General features: G+C 37.1%; 1 protein-coding gene and 1 pseudogene across 1 annotated transcript; one reads left to right on the forward strand and one right to left on the reverse strand.

Annotated features, from left to right (window-relative positions):
• Window positions 1-2,764: 2,764 nt before the first annotated feature.
• LOC126590815 (protein ACCELERATED CELL DEATH 6-like) lies at window positions 2,765-5,637 on the forward strand. The gene is made up of 3 exons (XM_050256324.1): window positions 2,765-3,423; window positions 3,582-4,114; window positions 4,213-5,637. The coding sequence occupies exons 1-3, from the start codon at window positions 2,829-2,831 to the stop codon at window positions 4,807-4,809; spliced, it is 1,725 nt and encodes a 574-aa protein (XP_050112281.1). The 5' UTR covers window positions 2,765-2,828; the 3' UTR covers window positions 4,810-5,637.
• Window positions 5,638-14,089: 8,452 nt separating this feature from the next.
• LOC126591565 (umecyanin-like) lies at window positions 14,090-15,211 on the reverse strand (annotated as a pseudogene).
• Window positions 15,212-16,668: the final 1,457 nt, after the last annotated feature.

Here is a 16,668-nt window from a genome sequence, read left to right on the forward strand (position 1 = left end):
ATTCATAGGCTTTTGGTTACTCAATAATACACAAATCGTGGAGAATGAAAAGAAGCAGTCAAATAGAAATAGGAGCAGAACCAGAGTCAAAAAGGAGAAAAAATAACATTTAAAAGGGGAAAGATCTGCTTATTCCATAGAATCCGGCAGTCAAATAGAAATAGGAGAAGAACTAGAGTCAAAAAGGAGAAAAAATAACATTTAAAAGGGGAAAGATCTGCTTATTCCATTGAGCTTGTTCAACAATGTGCACTCTGGATCCGCGTGAAACGCTAAGGTAGCTTGCTTACTTAGTACTTGCGCTAAGGGCTAGGGTTGCTCTTTTGGTAACTCTAACTGTAGATTTTTTACCTTGACTCTTTCGGTATCGGTATGCCTTCGATGATTACTACTTTAATGAAGAATCCGGATTCTCTTTGTGAGGATTTCGGGAATCCGTGAATCATATATGTTCATCGTACATCATACAGTTAGAAATCATTTTAAATATTTTTATTTAAAATTAAATACAAACCGTACCTGATAAAAACTAACCGTACAATATACAATGAATAAACATAATTTAAGGATTCCTAAAGGATCCGGAAAGGATCTGTTGGTATTCAGGTTGGTTCGGTATTACTGTGATTTAAAAAAAAGCTGCTTCTGTTGTATTGTGAGAATAAACAGCTGTAAAATAAGGCAACAGAGTGTTTGATAAACATCTTTGTAAAAGTGTTTTTGAAAAAAAAAACAGTATTATAATGTTTGATAAACTTTTATGTAAAACAGATGTGAAAAAAAATCGGTTTTTCAAAGTTGGGTTTTGCAGCTTTGTGTTTTTGGTTTTTTTTCATCCAAAACTATGAAAAAAAGCTGAAACTGAATGTTTACCAAACACAAAAAAACCCCCAATTTTTTTTAATATTTATTTTTTTTTAAATTATCTCAGTACCAAATCAGATCTAAAAAAAAAAAAATGAGAAGCAGGCTTGGAAGTCGCAAGCTGACTACTGATGTGATAGAAGCAGAACAAACAGAGAGACTTTAAAACAAGAGCAACGTAGAAAAAGGAACATGAAAGACTCAAAATCATATTCACACATAAAATATAATGCTCATGTGTCTAATCGTATTACCCAATCACCGTCACGCTTTCAGAATACAAAAAGATTTCTTGATCACATAAACTATAAGAAACCCATTATTTTAATAGATCCATTTATCCTCAGTCGGATTATTATTATTTGATATTGTTGAATTTTGGATGTGTATTTCATATCAAAACAATTACAAGATGAAACATTATATAGGAAAAGAAAGTAGACATAAGCCTAACTTGCCTAACTTGCCTAATTTCCTAACTTGCCTAACTTGCCTAATTTACACAAGGAATGTTGACTAGCCTAACTTCAATAGTCATCCAACATGTTTATTTCATGCATGCATTTTAACAAAAGATAAGACTTGCATGCATTCCAACACTCCCCCTCAAGCTGGATCGAGGGGATTCCTTGAGCCAAGCTTGGACAGAATGCGCATGAACTGAACCGTAGGAAGAGGTTTAGTAAAAATAACGCTTTGCTTCTTGCTGCGCCATGTTACCAAATTCCCACTTGAAATGGCTTCGTGCCGCAAACAAACAGTAATGGCTTCGTGCCACAAACAAACAAACTTGAAATGGCTTCGTGCCGCAAACAAACAGTAATGGCTTCGTGCCGCAAACAAAGAATAATGGCTTCGTGCCACAAACTTGAACAACGTTAGGTAGAGCTAAAGCATCCATCGAGCTCTCAGCTTCATAATGTTCTCCAGCCATCTTGGCTTAGAGTAAATGTTCTCCAGCCATCTTGGCTTAGAGTAAAAGTTCTCCAGCCATCTTGGCTTAGAGTAAATGTTCTCCAGCCATATTGGCTTAGAGTAAAAGAAACTTAGCAGAAACGATCAACAGAGCATCCATCGAGCACTCAACTTCATAATGTTCTCCAGCCATCTTGGCTTAGAGTAAAAGAAACTTAGCGGAAACGATCAACAGAGCCAGGAATTTCGAGTTCCTGCTCTGATACCATGTTGAATTTTGATGTGTATTTCATGAAGAAACAATTACAAATGAAACATATATATAGGGAAAGAAAGTAGACATAAGCCTAACTTGCCTAACTTGCCTAATTTCCTAACTTGCCTAACTTGCCTAATTTACACAAGGAATGTTGACTAGCCTAACTTCAATAGTCATCCAACATGTTTATTTCATGCATGCATTTTAACAAAAGATAAGACTTGCATGCATTCCAACAGATATATACATTGCTGTTAATATAAATGTCGAGAAAAAAAAATATAAAACTTACAACTAAATTAAGACATGAATTTAGCCAGGTTAACTAAAACAATGTGTTCTCTTTTTCGCACACCTGTTCAAATCCTCATTCTCGTACTTATGAAGAATTTAGTTAGAATATAGCTTGTATCCAAAGAAATAAACAAAAATTACAATTACATCAAATAGTGATTATGATGAAGAAAATTGAGATTTCACCATAAAACCAATTTGCAAGGTTTATCCTTCCATCAATGTAAAATTCATTCTTAATGTATAATTGATGTTTTCCTTTCTTTGATGACTCCCACAAACACGTTGGCAATTCTGACTATTAACGTCACAAAGTTAATGCAGCTCATGACTTTGAAAGTTTGATTTTCCAAATGGATTGTGATGGTCAGATCGAGCAAGGCTTCTGCTGTAGTTCATATATATCGTCAACAAAGTTGAACCAATCAACTTTAGACCATAGTTACGTGATACATATTTACCACTACTAGCTTAAGCTAATTCCTGATAAACTTTCATGGATCCAAGGCTCTACAAATCTGCAAAATCCGGGGATGTTTACATCCTCAAGCGACTTCTTAACGATAATCGGAGCCTACTGTATCAACTTACACCCCGAGGAAACACAGCCCTCCATGTCGCAGTTCAGTTCGGACATAAAAATGTTGTCACTGAAATTTATAACAGATGCAGGTCCCTTCTCACACAGCCAAATTCGGATGGAGATACTCCTTTACATGTGGCTGCAAGGGTTGGTTCCTTCTCTATAGTGTATTATCTGGTTCGCGAAATTCAATTCATGTCACAGGAAGATTTCGTGAACACGAACATTGGCGTGTTTGAGACGCTGAGAATTGGAAACAAGGGGAACAACACGGTCTTACACGAAGCTGCAAGGAATGGTCATGCAAAAGTTGTTGAGTTCTTGCTCAAAGTTGATCCCAAATTGGCCTGTTTTGAGAATGACAATGGCGAGTCTCCATTGTACCTGGCTGCAAGAGGGGACGTGTTAGAGATCGTGGATCAAATTTTAAGATCAACGCCATCATCAGCTCATGGCGGACCAGAAGGCGAAACAGCTTTGCATGCTGCCGTAATTGAGAAGCATTTTGGTACGTCATACTTTGGCTCCCTTTATGTTTTAGCTTCGCTTTGCAATTAACGGTTTAATTATTCATCATCAAACAGTCAGTACTAGCATAATTCCTCTTTTATTTTAGTTGCTCAAGTTCAGTATTTTCTTATAAAAACTTAAATTTCGTTATTGTAGATATCGTGGAAGTACTCCTAAGGTTCAAACAGCAACTTGTCAAAGAAACTGACCACCAAGGCAGGACTCCTCTCCACTATGCAGCATCCCTTGGAGATCACAAAACAGTTCGACGATTACTAGAAATCGATACTTCTACTGCGTATGTTCTGGATAAAGAGGGCCAGTCACCAATTCATGTTGCAGCAAGGGAAGGGCGTGGCAGTGTCATTAGTGAAATTACTCAACATTGCCCTGATTCGGGTGAACTTGTTGACCCTTTTGGGCGAAACATTCTTCATATTGCCATCCAAGGTGGGCAAGTAAATGTTGTCAGGTATATACTGGAAACACCCGATCTGGAGGGGCTCATAAATCAGCCGGATGTTGATGGAAACACGCCTTTGCATCTCGCAACCATAGAGAGAAAAACATGGATTTTGTACTACTTGATGTGGGATGGAAGAGTAAATCAAAGATCTAAGAACAAATATGGCCAAACAGCATCTGATGTTGATAGATCAATCAAAGAATGCAGTCTTAGATTTCCCATGGTAAGTACCAAAAACATAGCTAATCTCCTTTATTTATGATTGATCTAAATGCTTAACTACAACAGTTCATCTGCCGTAAACTGCTAATGTACGTGCAGAATATAATCTGTACGCCGCATGCTTGGTTAGGCAACATCAAATTTTACCAAAGAGCAGAACGGGCAGAAGCCAGTGCAGTGCAAACTTACAGGGAAATGGGCCAGACCCTTTTGGTGGTTGCAACACTTATCACAACTGTAACATTTACAGCTGCATTCACAATGCCCGGAGGCTATAACAATGATGTCGGTCCACACCAAGGAGTGGCTCTTCTGCAGTCAAATGAAAATTTCAAGTGGTTCATAATCTCAGACACCATTGCAATGACTTGCTCAATAAATGCAGCTTGCCTTTTATTTGGGGGAGCTGTTAACGGCAATGAGTCGGTGTATATTTACTATTTAACAGGTGCTGCTGCTCTTACATATATTGCTCTGCAATCTACTGCAATAGCATTCACAACTGGGATTATGGCTGTCCTGCCCCATCAGCAATTTGCCCAAACCTTGGGACTGGTAGTTGGAATCACTTTTCATGTTAGTACCTTCATGTTTCTTTCACATTTGGTGAAAATATTTTCCAACCTCGAAGCCTGTAGATTATTGTTTTCGCATCTCTACAGGAAGCTCAAGTGCAAAATAAGGAACAAACATTGAAAAAAACTACAGTACTAAGTACTTGCATTCATTTGGGTGCCCATTGTCAACGTATGTCTTTTTTGTATTGATAAATAAGCGTTTAGTGTTGTATCAATTGTCGCGTGATCTCTTAACATGGTCAATCCGGTCTACCATAATAGAATCTGATCGTATCCAAATCCAAAACTTCTTCTTCCAACGAATGTTGATAGCAGCAGCAGTGTAGCAAAAAATACATACGACTGGTCCCCTCATACCGAAAACAAAATGTTTTCACTGCTGCATTATGTTTGCCAAAAAGGACTCCTACCAAATTACCGACCGAAATTCCAAAACCATGTCATGAAAGACATGAAAGCCCTTACTCTATGAACCAAGCAAAGATAATCATAGAAGTAATGCCAAGGATTAATATATGTAGCAGCAAGACATACCAAAAGTAAGAGAACTCTGACCTGGTGCTGGTAGTGATTTTACATCCCTAAAGTGGAACATATCAACCATGTCGAGAATTTTGGGTCAATAATTTAGGGATAAAGCTACCGAACTTGTAAGTTGCTCCAATTCGTCCCTCCTGCCTTTGATTTCATTGATTTCCTCAAGCGATTGGTAGTTTAGTTTTGAGATAGTACATCACAAAACTCGGGTTTAAATTCATATCCATTGGTTTAGAGATTGGGTTGGGTACAAATGTACTTTTTGGATCGATAATGTAAGGTTTGGAGTTGAGATAGAGTGAAAACATTCGATTTTGATCGGTTCGGCAGATGTCCCCCGAATGCCCATTGTTTCAGTAGGTTTCTGCCGAACGTTAATGCTGGGGTGGGAAAGATATTTATTGATCTAGTTTTTGTGATCCATTATTTACAATATTTACTTTCCGGTTTTAGTTTGGGTGATTAATTTCCTCTGATAAATCGGAATGTTATCTCCTAGTTGATTTCCTCTTACGGTTTCATTTCTTCTTTTTATGAATACTTCGATATATTCTTCTTTTTATGAATACATCAAAATATTTTTACATAAGGGGGTATGAGAGTTCGGCTAAGTCACACAATAAACAACAATTTGGTATCAAATTTGCATTCACGAGAATCAAACCTAAAACCTCTCATCAGGGCCGGTCCAGGGATTTTTGAGGCCTGGGGCGACGTCAAAAAAGGTGCCCTAACTTCATGTAAGAAAATTATTTATTTTCACACATAAGACGTTGAAAAAATTATACTTAGAAAAACACTTCAAACTCAATAATTTAGAAACACAGAAAGACTAATTTATTTTGTATTGAGAGAGGGAAACAAAATAACTTCGGGCTTACAAGTAGATAGATGACGAGTTTTGTTTTCCATCTGAACTTTGAATGTGTTTTTGAATAAATCATGAGATGTTTTTTTTTTTCTTATTTACTAACCTTGTCAATATGGGACTAAAAAATAATGATGTTTTCGAGTCTTCAATTGATATGTATTATTAATGAATGGACACTAAATTAAACATTTTGATGACACGTTATATAATTTGCAAATTTGGTCTACGTATTATTCTTTGTTGAAGATTAGACTTAAATTAAAACGAATATTTAAAAATAACAACCCACATAGCTACTAAATAGCAACTAAAAATAAATTAACAACCAAACAAAAAATTGTAAAAATTGAAAAAAATAAACATGCACATAGCATTTCGAACTTAGGACCTCTTGTTAATTTTAAACAACAAAAATCATTGTTTCTAATTAAACTTCTTGATCCTTTAACCAAATTTTATAAATTTATACTCTTATAAAAAGAAATTTGTAAAAAATCGAAAGTAAATAAGCACACATGGTGTTTTGAACCCAAGACCTCTCATTATTTTCAAATGACAAACCACCACTTCTAGTTAAATTTCTATGTCTTTGAACTAAATTTTATAAATTTATACTCTTATAAAAACATATATACATATATCACCCTAATAATTTTGGTGCCCCTAATTTTTTTGGACCCTGAACGGTCGTCCTGCCTGCACTGGGCCTGGGCCGGCACTGCCTCTCACTTTCAAGCGAAGATGAATATCATCTGAGTGTGTAGCTTTCTTCTTAAAAATATGTAGGCTAGTTTTCCCACAAGACACACAAACCAAACTCTCTTCCATCTCTTTGTACCGGATAGGGTTTAGGAGATCAGCTTCCAAGAGGCCAAGCCGGACCTAATTTCATTGACAATCTTCCTGACCCTTTACACGGTGACCCTGACCGGTTACTCGTTGAAATCCTTTGTCGTGTTCCTTGCAGAAAATTGATTGTTCAATGCAAGTGTGTTTCCAAGTGTTAAATTTCAAGTAGACAAGCCATAGGCCCACTCCAACAACACCAATACTGTCCCCACTTGGCCACCTGCTCAATCCGTCAGGTGTGGGGGGGTTTTAATACAAAAGGTCTCGGTGTAAGTTAAAGTGGGGTCATTCTATTTAAAGGGTTTGTTCTCAAGCCTTATGGCCGATGTGGGACAGAAGAATTCTAATACTCCATCGCATGTGAGACCCCATTTTATAGATCACACGTGAAGTTCCACACATCGGCAACCACATGGAGCTAAGCCGAGGCTCACCCATGGCCACCTACTCAATCCATCAGGTGTGGGGGGGTTTTAATACGAAAGGTCTCGGTGTAAGTTAGAGTGTGGTAATTCTATTTAAAGTGTTTGTTCTCAAGCCTTCTGGCCGATGTGAGACAGAAGAATTCTAACACTCCCTCACACGTGAGACCCCATTTTATGGGTTACACGTGAAGTTCCACACATTGGCAACCACGTGGAGCCAAGCCAAGGCTCACCCATTCGTGCGGGGCCAATGGGAACCCACTCATTCACGTGGCATCTCTTGGCCTACGTGGAGGCAAGTCGAGGCTCACCCGTTCGCGCGGGGTCAAAAGGGACCCACCCGTTCAAGTGGCAGTACAGGCCTGTCCTCTGGCTCTGATACCATGTTAAATTTCAAATCAATGGGCCAAGGGCCCACTCCAATAACACCGATACTGTCTCCACTTGGCCACCTGCTCAATTCGTCATGTGTGAGGTTTTAATACAAAAGACATCGGTGTAAGTTAGAGTGGGTTAATTCTATTTAAAGGGCTTGTTCTCAAGCCTTCTGGCCGATGCGGGACAGAGGAATTCTAACACCAAGTGTTCACTCCGAGTCATCGACGAACCTCATTTCATTGGCCGCTTTTTATCCATCCAACATAGTTGCCAAAATCCCATACCAAGAACTATGGTTATATATGTACCCTTATTATGGAGACGAAGTGTTTATGATGTCCAAGAATCCGGTGTTCAAAGAGCTAAGTGAGAAGAAGGAGAACAAAAACAAGAACAAGAACAAAAAGAAACATTGATCCGAGCAATTTGTCTCTAAGGTACATCCCTTTTATTCGATTCATGGTAGAAAAACTGTTGGTGGTAGGTGTGGTAACAAAATTCCGTTGTCTTTAGATTTGATGAAATTGTACCTGCAAAACAAAGAGACACCGTAGGTTAACGACCAAAGCCACTCATCCGGAGGTTGTACCATCCCAGAATACAAGGGAATATTAAAGTTTTGAGGTATGTTTGAGTTCGGAAGTAGTGAGTGCCTAACGCCGTGGCTCTCTAAGGCTTCATTTGGTATTTTTTTTAAATTAAAAACTGCTTCACTTTAAAATTAAGCAATAAAAAGTGTTTGGTAAAACTAAAATATCTTGCTTATTTTAAAAACAATGGTCTCCAGACATCATGTTGCTTTTAAAAGCTGCTTCATAAAAAGTGGAGTTGAGCCATTAATCCATTAATGAATAATTTTAATCATGTAATACCTTCATTAGTTTTTTAAGATGACATTATTTATTCTTTAACACGCATTTTATCCATTTGAGAGCAGAGTGACCGCAACTACTAACCACTACCTACCACTACAACCACTAATCTTACACCACCATCATTGGCATCATCGATGCCACCGTAGTCGTCACCACCGCAACTACCATAGCAACCACCACTGCCACAACCACAACTGTGACCACTGCCACCATAACAATCTCCACTACCATCATTGCTGCCAACCGCCACCACCGCAACCACAAACGCTACCACTACAACCATAACCACAAATGTTGATGTCACCACCCCTACCACCACTATTGGCACCCACTAAACTCCTACCATTGCTGCTGCTATCACAACAGTCGCCCCCACCACCTCCATCACGTCTGCCATATGTACCATCTACAACTGCAACCACCAACCTTATACTATTGAAGACATCACCACTATCAACGTTTCAACCGCCACCGCCAACAACACCTCTACCACTACCGCCACAAATGCAACCACTGCCACAACCACAACTATTCGTAGTCACCCCCCACTACCATGTCTATTTTTGTCATTTTATGTACAATAATATTACTAATCTTAGAATTTACCAAACGGTTTTGCACTTGTTTTCATACTCACAACACTTTTAAATTATAATTTAACAAAGGTTCTGTTTTAATTTACAATTGATTATTTTTAAATTAGCACAATAATCGCAAACAGCCCTTAAGATGACATTGATGTGGGCATGAGCACATACGCATATAATCATAATCCTCTTGCCACAGGTGTTATCCAAGAGCTGTCAATTGAATGGGTATGGATCTTCCCAAGTTCTATCGAGTCTCCAAAAGATCAGGCATGGTAAATTTGGTCAGTGCTTCATCCATCATTTCCTGCTCTCTTTAAGTTTACTTCCGGTATTTAGCCTTTCATTCCTATCGATCCATCGGTTTTCTGCTTCTATACTTTCGGGGTAACAATCTACTTCACATGAATCAATGACTCAAACCACTTGAATTCCGTTTTCGTGTTTTTCTTATTTCTCCCAAGAATAATTGTAGCACTCTTTTGGTTGCATCTTGCATGCATGTGTAACAGCTTCACGACAAGACCTATCTTTATTGCACGATCATGAAATAGTAATTTATAAATTCTTATACCAAGAGCTAAGAACTGACTTTAATTATCGAAGACGAAATTAATAGATCTAGTTGATTACATCAGTTCAATTTGAAACAAAAATTCATTTGACAAATAAAATGTGTACGATCCAAGTATTAAAATGTACATTAATTTTGATTTCTAGTTCACAGTCACACACTACATGTTGGAAATTTGAGTAGTTTGAGTAGAAATTTCCTTGTCCCACATTGGCCATTCCCAAAAGATTTTATCACTTTATAAGGTTTTGTCCTTTAAAGAAAGTGATTGGAGTAATAGGCCTGGAGACTAAAATTGGGCTCACCCTTGGGGTTGGGCTTTGGGGTGTAATAATTAATTGGTAATTAATATATAATTAATATATATTTAATTGTCAAAAGATGGGCCTTGGGGCTCTTGGGCTCTAATAATTAAATTATTTAATTAATTATTTTTCGGATTTACTTAATTATTTTTTAATTAAATTCGAATTTAATTAATTAATTATTTTTTATGAAAAGACTCATCCTTTCAGATGAAGTCTGAGAGTTCTTTCTGAACACAAAGCAAATCACCCTTCTGAAGAGATGTCTCCCAACAGTCACACATCATTCTCATACCTGTTGCAAACAGGCATCTATCTGCTATATATGCATACATCTGCATAGCATTTAGAACACAAAAATAATCAACTTCATCTTCTACATTCATAAACCTTCTTACTGAGAGAACCACACTAAATTCGCCAGAAGTTAAATTTTCCGGTGCTGGAATTTTAACTTGATCGTTGAATCCTGATGAAGCAGACGTCCGTAGAACTACAAGCATAGAGTAGGGACAAAATTTCTGTTTCAAGGACATTGCGGTACGCAAGCCTCGATCTTCAAGTTGTCTGTTTTATAATTCATATTCTAGTTTATATTCTATTAGTTTCTATAGCATTTATTATTTATTAGCATATATAAATTATCACAGATTGTTGACATATATCCAACAATCTTGAAACAGAAAATATGGATCAACAATCTATGAATGTGAATGGCGCTGTGCCAAAATACTCAGAAAAGCCTGAGAAGTTCAAAGGGTTGGACTTCAAGAGATGGCAACAGAAGATGTTGTTCTTCCTGACAACAATGAATCTCGCTCATTTTGTTAAAGAAGAAGCTCCAAAGTCTAATGAGAATCCAATGACGAGAGAGACTGTCATGGCAATTGAAGCTTGGAATCATTCCGAGTTTTGTTGCCGAAACTATATCCTGAATAGTTTGGATGGAACCATTGACAAGTTCAAGGCACGTTTAGTAGCCAAAGGTTATCGCCAAAAAGAAGGGTTGGATTATTTCGACATCTATTCTCCAGTTTCTCGCATAACGTCAATTAGGACGTTAATAGCGATTGCGGCTGTATACAACTTTGATATCCATCAAATGGATGTAAAAACAGCATTTTTAAAAGGAGAACTAGATGAAGAAATATACATGGAACAACCTGAAGGGTTTGTGCTTAAAGGACAAGAAAGCAAAGTGTGCAAATTAGTTAAGTAATTATATGGACTTAAACAAGCACCAAAACAATGGCACGAGAAGTTTGATCATACTTTGTTGACACATGGGTTCAAAATAAATGAATCTGATAAATGTGTCTACATTAAGGGTAATGATAAAACTTGTGTTATTGTTTGCTTGTATGTGGATGATATGCTCATAATGGGAAGCAATAAAGATGTAATAAACAAAACAAAGAAAATGTTGAATTCAAGTTTTGACATGAAAGACTTAGGTCAAGCCGATTTCATTTTAGGAATTCAAATTAAGAGAAATAGTGAAGGATATGTCCTTACACAATCCCATTATGCAGAAAAAATATTACGAAGGTTTGGTCAATTTGACTGCAAACCTGCTGCGACTCCTTTTGATGCTGGATGCAAGTTGGAGAAAAATAAAGGCGATGCCAAATCTCAACTTGAATATTCTCAAGTAATTGGAAGTCTAATGTACTTGATGAATTCAACTAGACCCGACTTAGCTTATGCAGTAAGTAGGCTTAGTAGATATACAAGTAATCCGACACAAGAGCATTGGGATGCTTTAGTAAGAGTGTTAAGGTATTTGAAAAATACACTTGACTACGGATTACACTACACAAAATATCCACCTGTTGTAGAAGGCTTCAATGATGCCAATTGGATTTCTGACACTACAGAATCCAAGTCGACAAGTGGATATGTTTTTACCTTTGGAGGTGCAGCAATATCTTGGAAATCCTCTAAACAGAAATGTATAGCTCGGTCCACCATGGAGTCCGAGTTTATAGCTTTAGACTGGCTGGCGAAGAAGCCGAGTGGCTCAAACATTTTCTGGAGGATATTCCAATGTGGCCAAAGCCGGTAACGGCTATATGTATATATTGTGATAGTATGGCCGCTCAATCAATGGCCAAAAGTCATGTATACAATGGGAAGTCACGTCACATCAAACGTCGACACAATACTCTTAAGAAGATGCTCTCCAATGGAATAATATCCATTGATTATGTGAAGTCCAAGGAAAATATAGTTGATCCTTTGGAAAAAGGCCTACCAAGAGAGCAAATATTATTTACATCGAGGGGAATGGGTCTTAAGCCAATTCAATGAATCGAACTGGGCGGAAACCTAACCTAGCTGATTGGAGATCCCATGGTCTAGGTTCAATAGGCAAACTGGTTGAGTTTGATTCAAAAGTTGAACACACAACTTACCCATTCTTATGATAAAATGTGTGTTGTCCGTTGACGTTTGAGGGGTTATGTTTTATACATTTAAGGACATTAATATCTTGTTATCAAGAGGAATATGGTAGACTATTCTTCATTAATGTCACCTATATAGGAGTAAATGGGGCCACATTTATGAGAATTGATATGGCTAAATTCTCTAAAGCTCCTACGAAATCCGGGATCTGTTCAGGGCTAAAATGAACACAACCGTATGAATTGACGTGTGGCAGCCATGATATGTGTGTAGCATATTGTCTCGGTTTACTACTGCGGTGAACAGTTCAAGATCTTCCACATCCACTGCGTCACCAAGTAAACCCGATATGTTTTCACTAGGGTAAGTTCAAGTCCAAAAGACATTTCACCCGATGCATATCATGACTATTCTCTCTCAGTTTTAGGCAGCCTAGTCATGCAGCCTAGTCACACATTTGCATTTACATTTGCATTCAAATGTGGGGTCATTGTTGGAGTTTGAATGAAATTTCAACTCAAATGTGGGGTATTGTTGGAAATTTGAGTAGTTTGAGTAGAAATTTCCTTGTCCCACATTGGCTATTCCCAAAAGATTTTATCACTTTATAAGGTTTTGTCCTTTAAAGAAAGTGATTGGAGTAATAGGCCTGGAGACTAAAATTGGGTTCACCCTTGGGGTTGGGCTTTGGGGTGTAATAATTAATTGGTAATTAATATATAATTAATTATAATTAATATATAATTAATATATATTTAATTGTCAAAAGATGGGCCTTGGGGCTCTTGGGCTCTAATAATTAAATTATTTAATTAATTATTTTTCGGATTTACTTAATTATTTTTAATTAAATTCGAATTTAATTAATTTTTTATTTTTTATGAAAAGACTCATCCTTTCAGATGAAGTCTGAGAGTTCTTTCTGAACACAGAGCAAAGCACCCTTCTGAAGAGATGTCTCCCAACAGTCACACCCCATTCTCATACCTGTTACAAACATGCATCTATCTGCTATATATACATACATCTGCATAGCATTTAGAACACAGAAATAATCAACTTCATCTTCTACATTCATAAACCTTCTTACTGAGAGAACCACACTAAATTTGACAGAAGTTAAATTTTCCGATGCTGGAATTTTAACTTGATCGTTGAATCCTGGTGAAGCAGACGTCCGTAGAACTACAAGCACAGAGTAGGGACGAAATTTCTGTTTCAAGGACATTGCGGTACGCAAGCCTCGATCTTCAAGTTGTATGTTTTATAATTCATATTCTAGTTTATATTCTGTTAGTTTCTATAGCATTTATTATTTATTAGCATATATAAATTATCACAGATTGTTGACATATATCCAACACTACGTACATGGTATTTATTTTTTTGTCAATAAACGAATCCTCATAAAGATACTGGCATGACATTGTAGAGTATCAATAAATGGCAGCTCAGCATTGGTTAGTTAGTGAGGCTGTCATGTCATACTAAAGTTGTTAGGTTGTTAAAAAAGGTTATAGTCTCTTAGAAGTGTAAGAATGAAGTTTTAAACTAGATATATGTGTATAAAAGCTTTGTAATTGTGAGGATCCAATTCATTTAGTCTGAAATACAATTCATACAGTTTACTCTTTCTCTCTTTCTATCTGTTGTTTCTCTCTCAATTTCTTTATTTTTCTCCATGCCTTATTGCTCTTTGATTCTTTCTCAATGTAGTTAATAGACATGTGCTAGGATCTTATGACGAAGCACAAGGAGAAACAAACTAGAAAACCAGCCCGGAGATCTGAGACACAAAATTGAGAGACTGCTGGAGGGGCTTTTTATCCGCACTTGGACTTGGACTTGGACTGGCTAGTGAAATGGTACTGGTGGTTGAAGAGGGAGCGATGTCAAAAGTCATCTTTTGCCCTTTGCTGCAGTGCCCGGCAAAAGTTGACGTTACATAATATGTGTCGGTTCCAAGAAATTTTATAGCGGTTGCATTCTCAAATACATGCAAGGGATCTGCGGTGTTACAAGTGCCCAAATCTTCCTTGGTTACGAATGCCAAGTCTTGTTCTCCTGCTGCAAACTTAAACACTGCAAAGCCAACACAACCATGTAGAAATCAGCACCTACCATAGAGTATAGATCAAAATCAAGCATTGGATTGTCTTTGCATTCAATGCGAATTCATCCTATAAATACAAATGCTAATGAAAGTTACAGGATGAAAATTAGGATACAGAAGAGAAAAAAGGGGAGTGGCTTTTCTACAATTTTTTCTTTTATGCTGAGAGAAATGATATTCTTATCTAAACTATGAGAAGGAGATTTCAAATTTGAGTGCATAAGGAAGAGCTCACTGCTTGAGGCAATATAGCTACATGCTTGTCTACACATAGTGACATCTCTACACTACTGTCGATAATATTTTCTTATGCATATGATCCATGAAATTCCAATACAAATTTTCGAACTACAATGAAAAGACAGAACGTCAAGTAAGAAAAATTTCACAGTAGTTGATTACCAAGAATGTCACCAACAACCAAGCTATGGTTAGAAGCCCATGCAGCATAAGTGGCAGCGCCATCCGGAGGGATAGTCCAGCCTAAGTCGTCTCCTACTACATATTATGCAGCTTCTGCGCTGCATAACGTCGCTTCTGTTGCTGCCACTGCGATGACGATTAGAAACATCACATTCATATCCATGCTTATACTCATTTTTCAACTCCCCTCTCTTAAATAATTGTGTTCTTCTTGTAAAGAAGGAGATTGATACAATATTGGGGGTCCTGAAATGTCTCAATTTATAGAACTAAATGTTTTTAGCATTGTGTACAAGATCCGGCAATTGTAAGCTTAATTTGTCTATATTAGTACTGGCGCAGATTATCATAGATACGTTGACATCGTCAAAACTAATTGATTATTTGCAGGCGCAGATTATCATATAGATACGTTGACATCGTCAACAGATTTTTTTTTTTGGACCATTGGATTTCCAATGGTCAAAAAAATTTTCAAACCTCTCCCAACGGCTAGATGACGTGGCACAATATCAACCGTTGGATTCCAGATCAACGGTTCACATTATTCGCCTTTAAAAATTAAAAAAAAAGGAAAAAATTCAGATATGTTACTGTGTGCCACGTGGCACAATCTAGAGGGTTGGATTTCAATTTTTTTTAATCCAACGGTAAAAATTAATTAAGTTAATAAAAAATGTAAAAAAATTTAAAAAAATGATTTTACTTTTCTATAAATACTTTCTCATTATCTTCTACCTTACACCACAATTTCATATTTTCTCAAATACTTTCAACCACATTCCAATCTTTCTCTCAAAGTTTCTATGTACTTTTGTTTCCAACAAAATGGTTAATGATGCAGGTACGAATTGGACGTTTATTGAAGATGTTACGTTGTGTTCTAGTTGGGTTGAAGTTACTCATGATCCGATTACGGGTAATGAGACGTAATTGTGAGAAATGTGGAGCAATATTCATACCCTTTTTCTTGAGAAAATTGGTGGGAAAAGAATGGAACAATCGTTCTCCAGTCATTGGAGAATATTCAGCCAATCATTTACTTATTGGAGAAATGTCTTGGCACAAGCTAGCAGTAATATTCAAAATGGGGAAAATTTCGCGGATCAGGTAACAATATATTATTTATTTGTTTGTACTTTACCCAAATTTACATTAGCTACTTTGATTATAATTATTTCTTCTCCCGCATTGTGTAGAAACTTCAAGCACAAGCTTGGTATAATGCCAAAAACAAAAACAAATCATTCACTCGGTGGGAATGTTGAAATATTGTCAAAGATTGTCCTAAAGTCAGAGTTGTGTCTGTCGGTCAATAAGTTGTCATGAACAGCACCCATCTACACTCTATGCCTGATCATGACTCGTATGTTCATAAAAGTGACACAGAACAAGTGCCGGAAGCGACCCTTGAACAAGGGTCGGGGTCAACCCGTTATCCAATTAGCTTCAAGGTAAGAAGGCTTCAAAAAGAAAAGGGAGTGCTTCCAAAAATGATTATGAAAAATATATGGAAGAACTTGCTCGCCAATGTGAATTGACTTTGGCGCGGAAATGGCTAAATTTAAGGCTGATAAGGCTAGAGATGAGGCAAAAGCTGCAGCTGCTGAGAGATTATTTCAAGCTCATGAGAG

Source organism: Malus sylvestris, chromosome 11, assembly GCF_916048215.2.
Source record: "Malus sylvestris chromosome 11, drMalSylv7.2, whole genome shotgun sequence".
Lineage (NCBI taxonomy): Eukaryota > Viridiplantae > Streptophyta > Magnoliopsida > Rosales > Rosaceae > Malus > Malus sylvestris.

What these genes read in the sequence shown, in the direction of transcription:
- LOC126590815 (XM_050256324.1), top strand. Translation starts at nt 2,829, where the DNA reads ATGGATCCAAGGCTCTACAAATCTGCAAAATCCGGGGATGTTTACATC. An exon ending in CGTAATTGAGAAGCATTTTG is followed by an intron (nt 3,424 to 3,581) that starts GTACGTCATACT and finishes TCGTTATTGTAG; the next exon opens with ATATCGTGGAAGTACTCCTA. An exon ending in GCAGTCTTAGATTTCCCATG is followed by an intron (nt 4,115 to 4,212) that starts GTAAGTACCAAA and finishes ATGTACGTGCAG; the next exon opens with AATATAATCTGTACGCCGCA.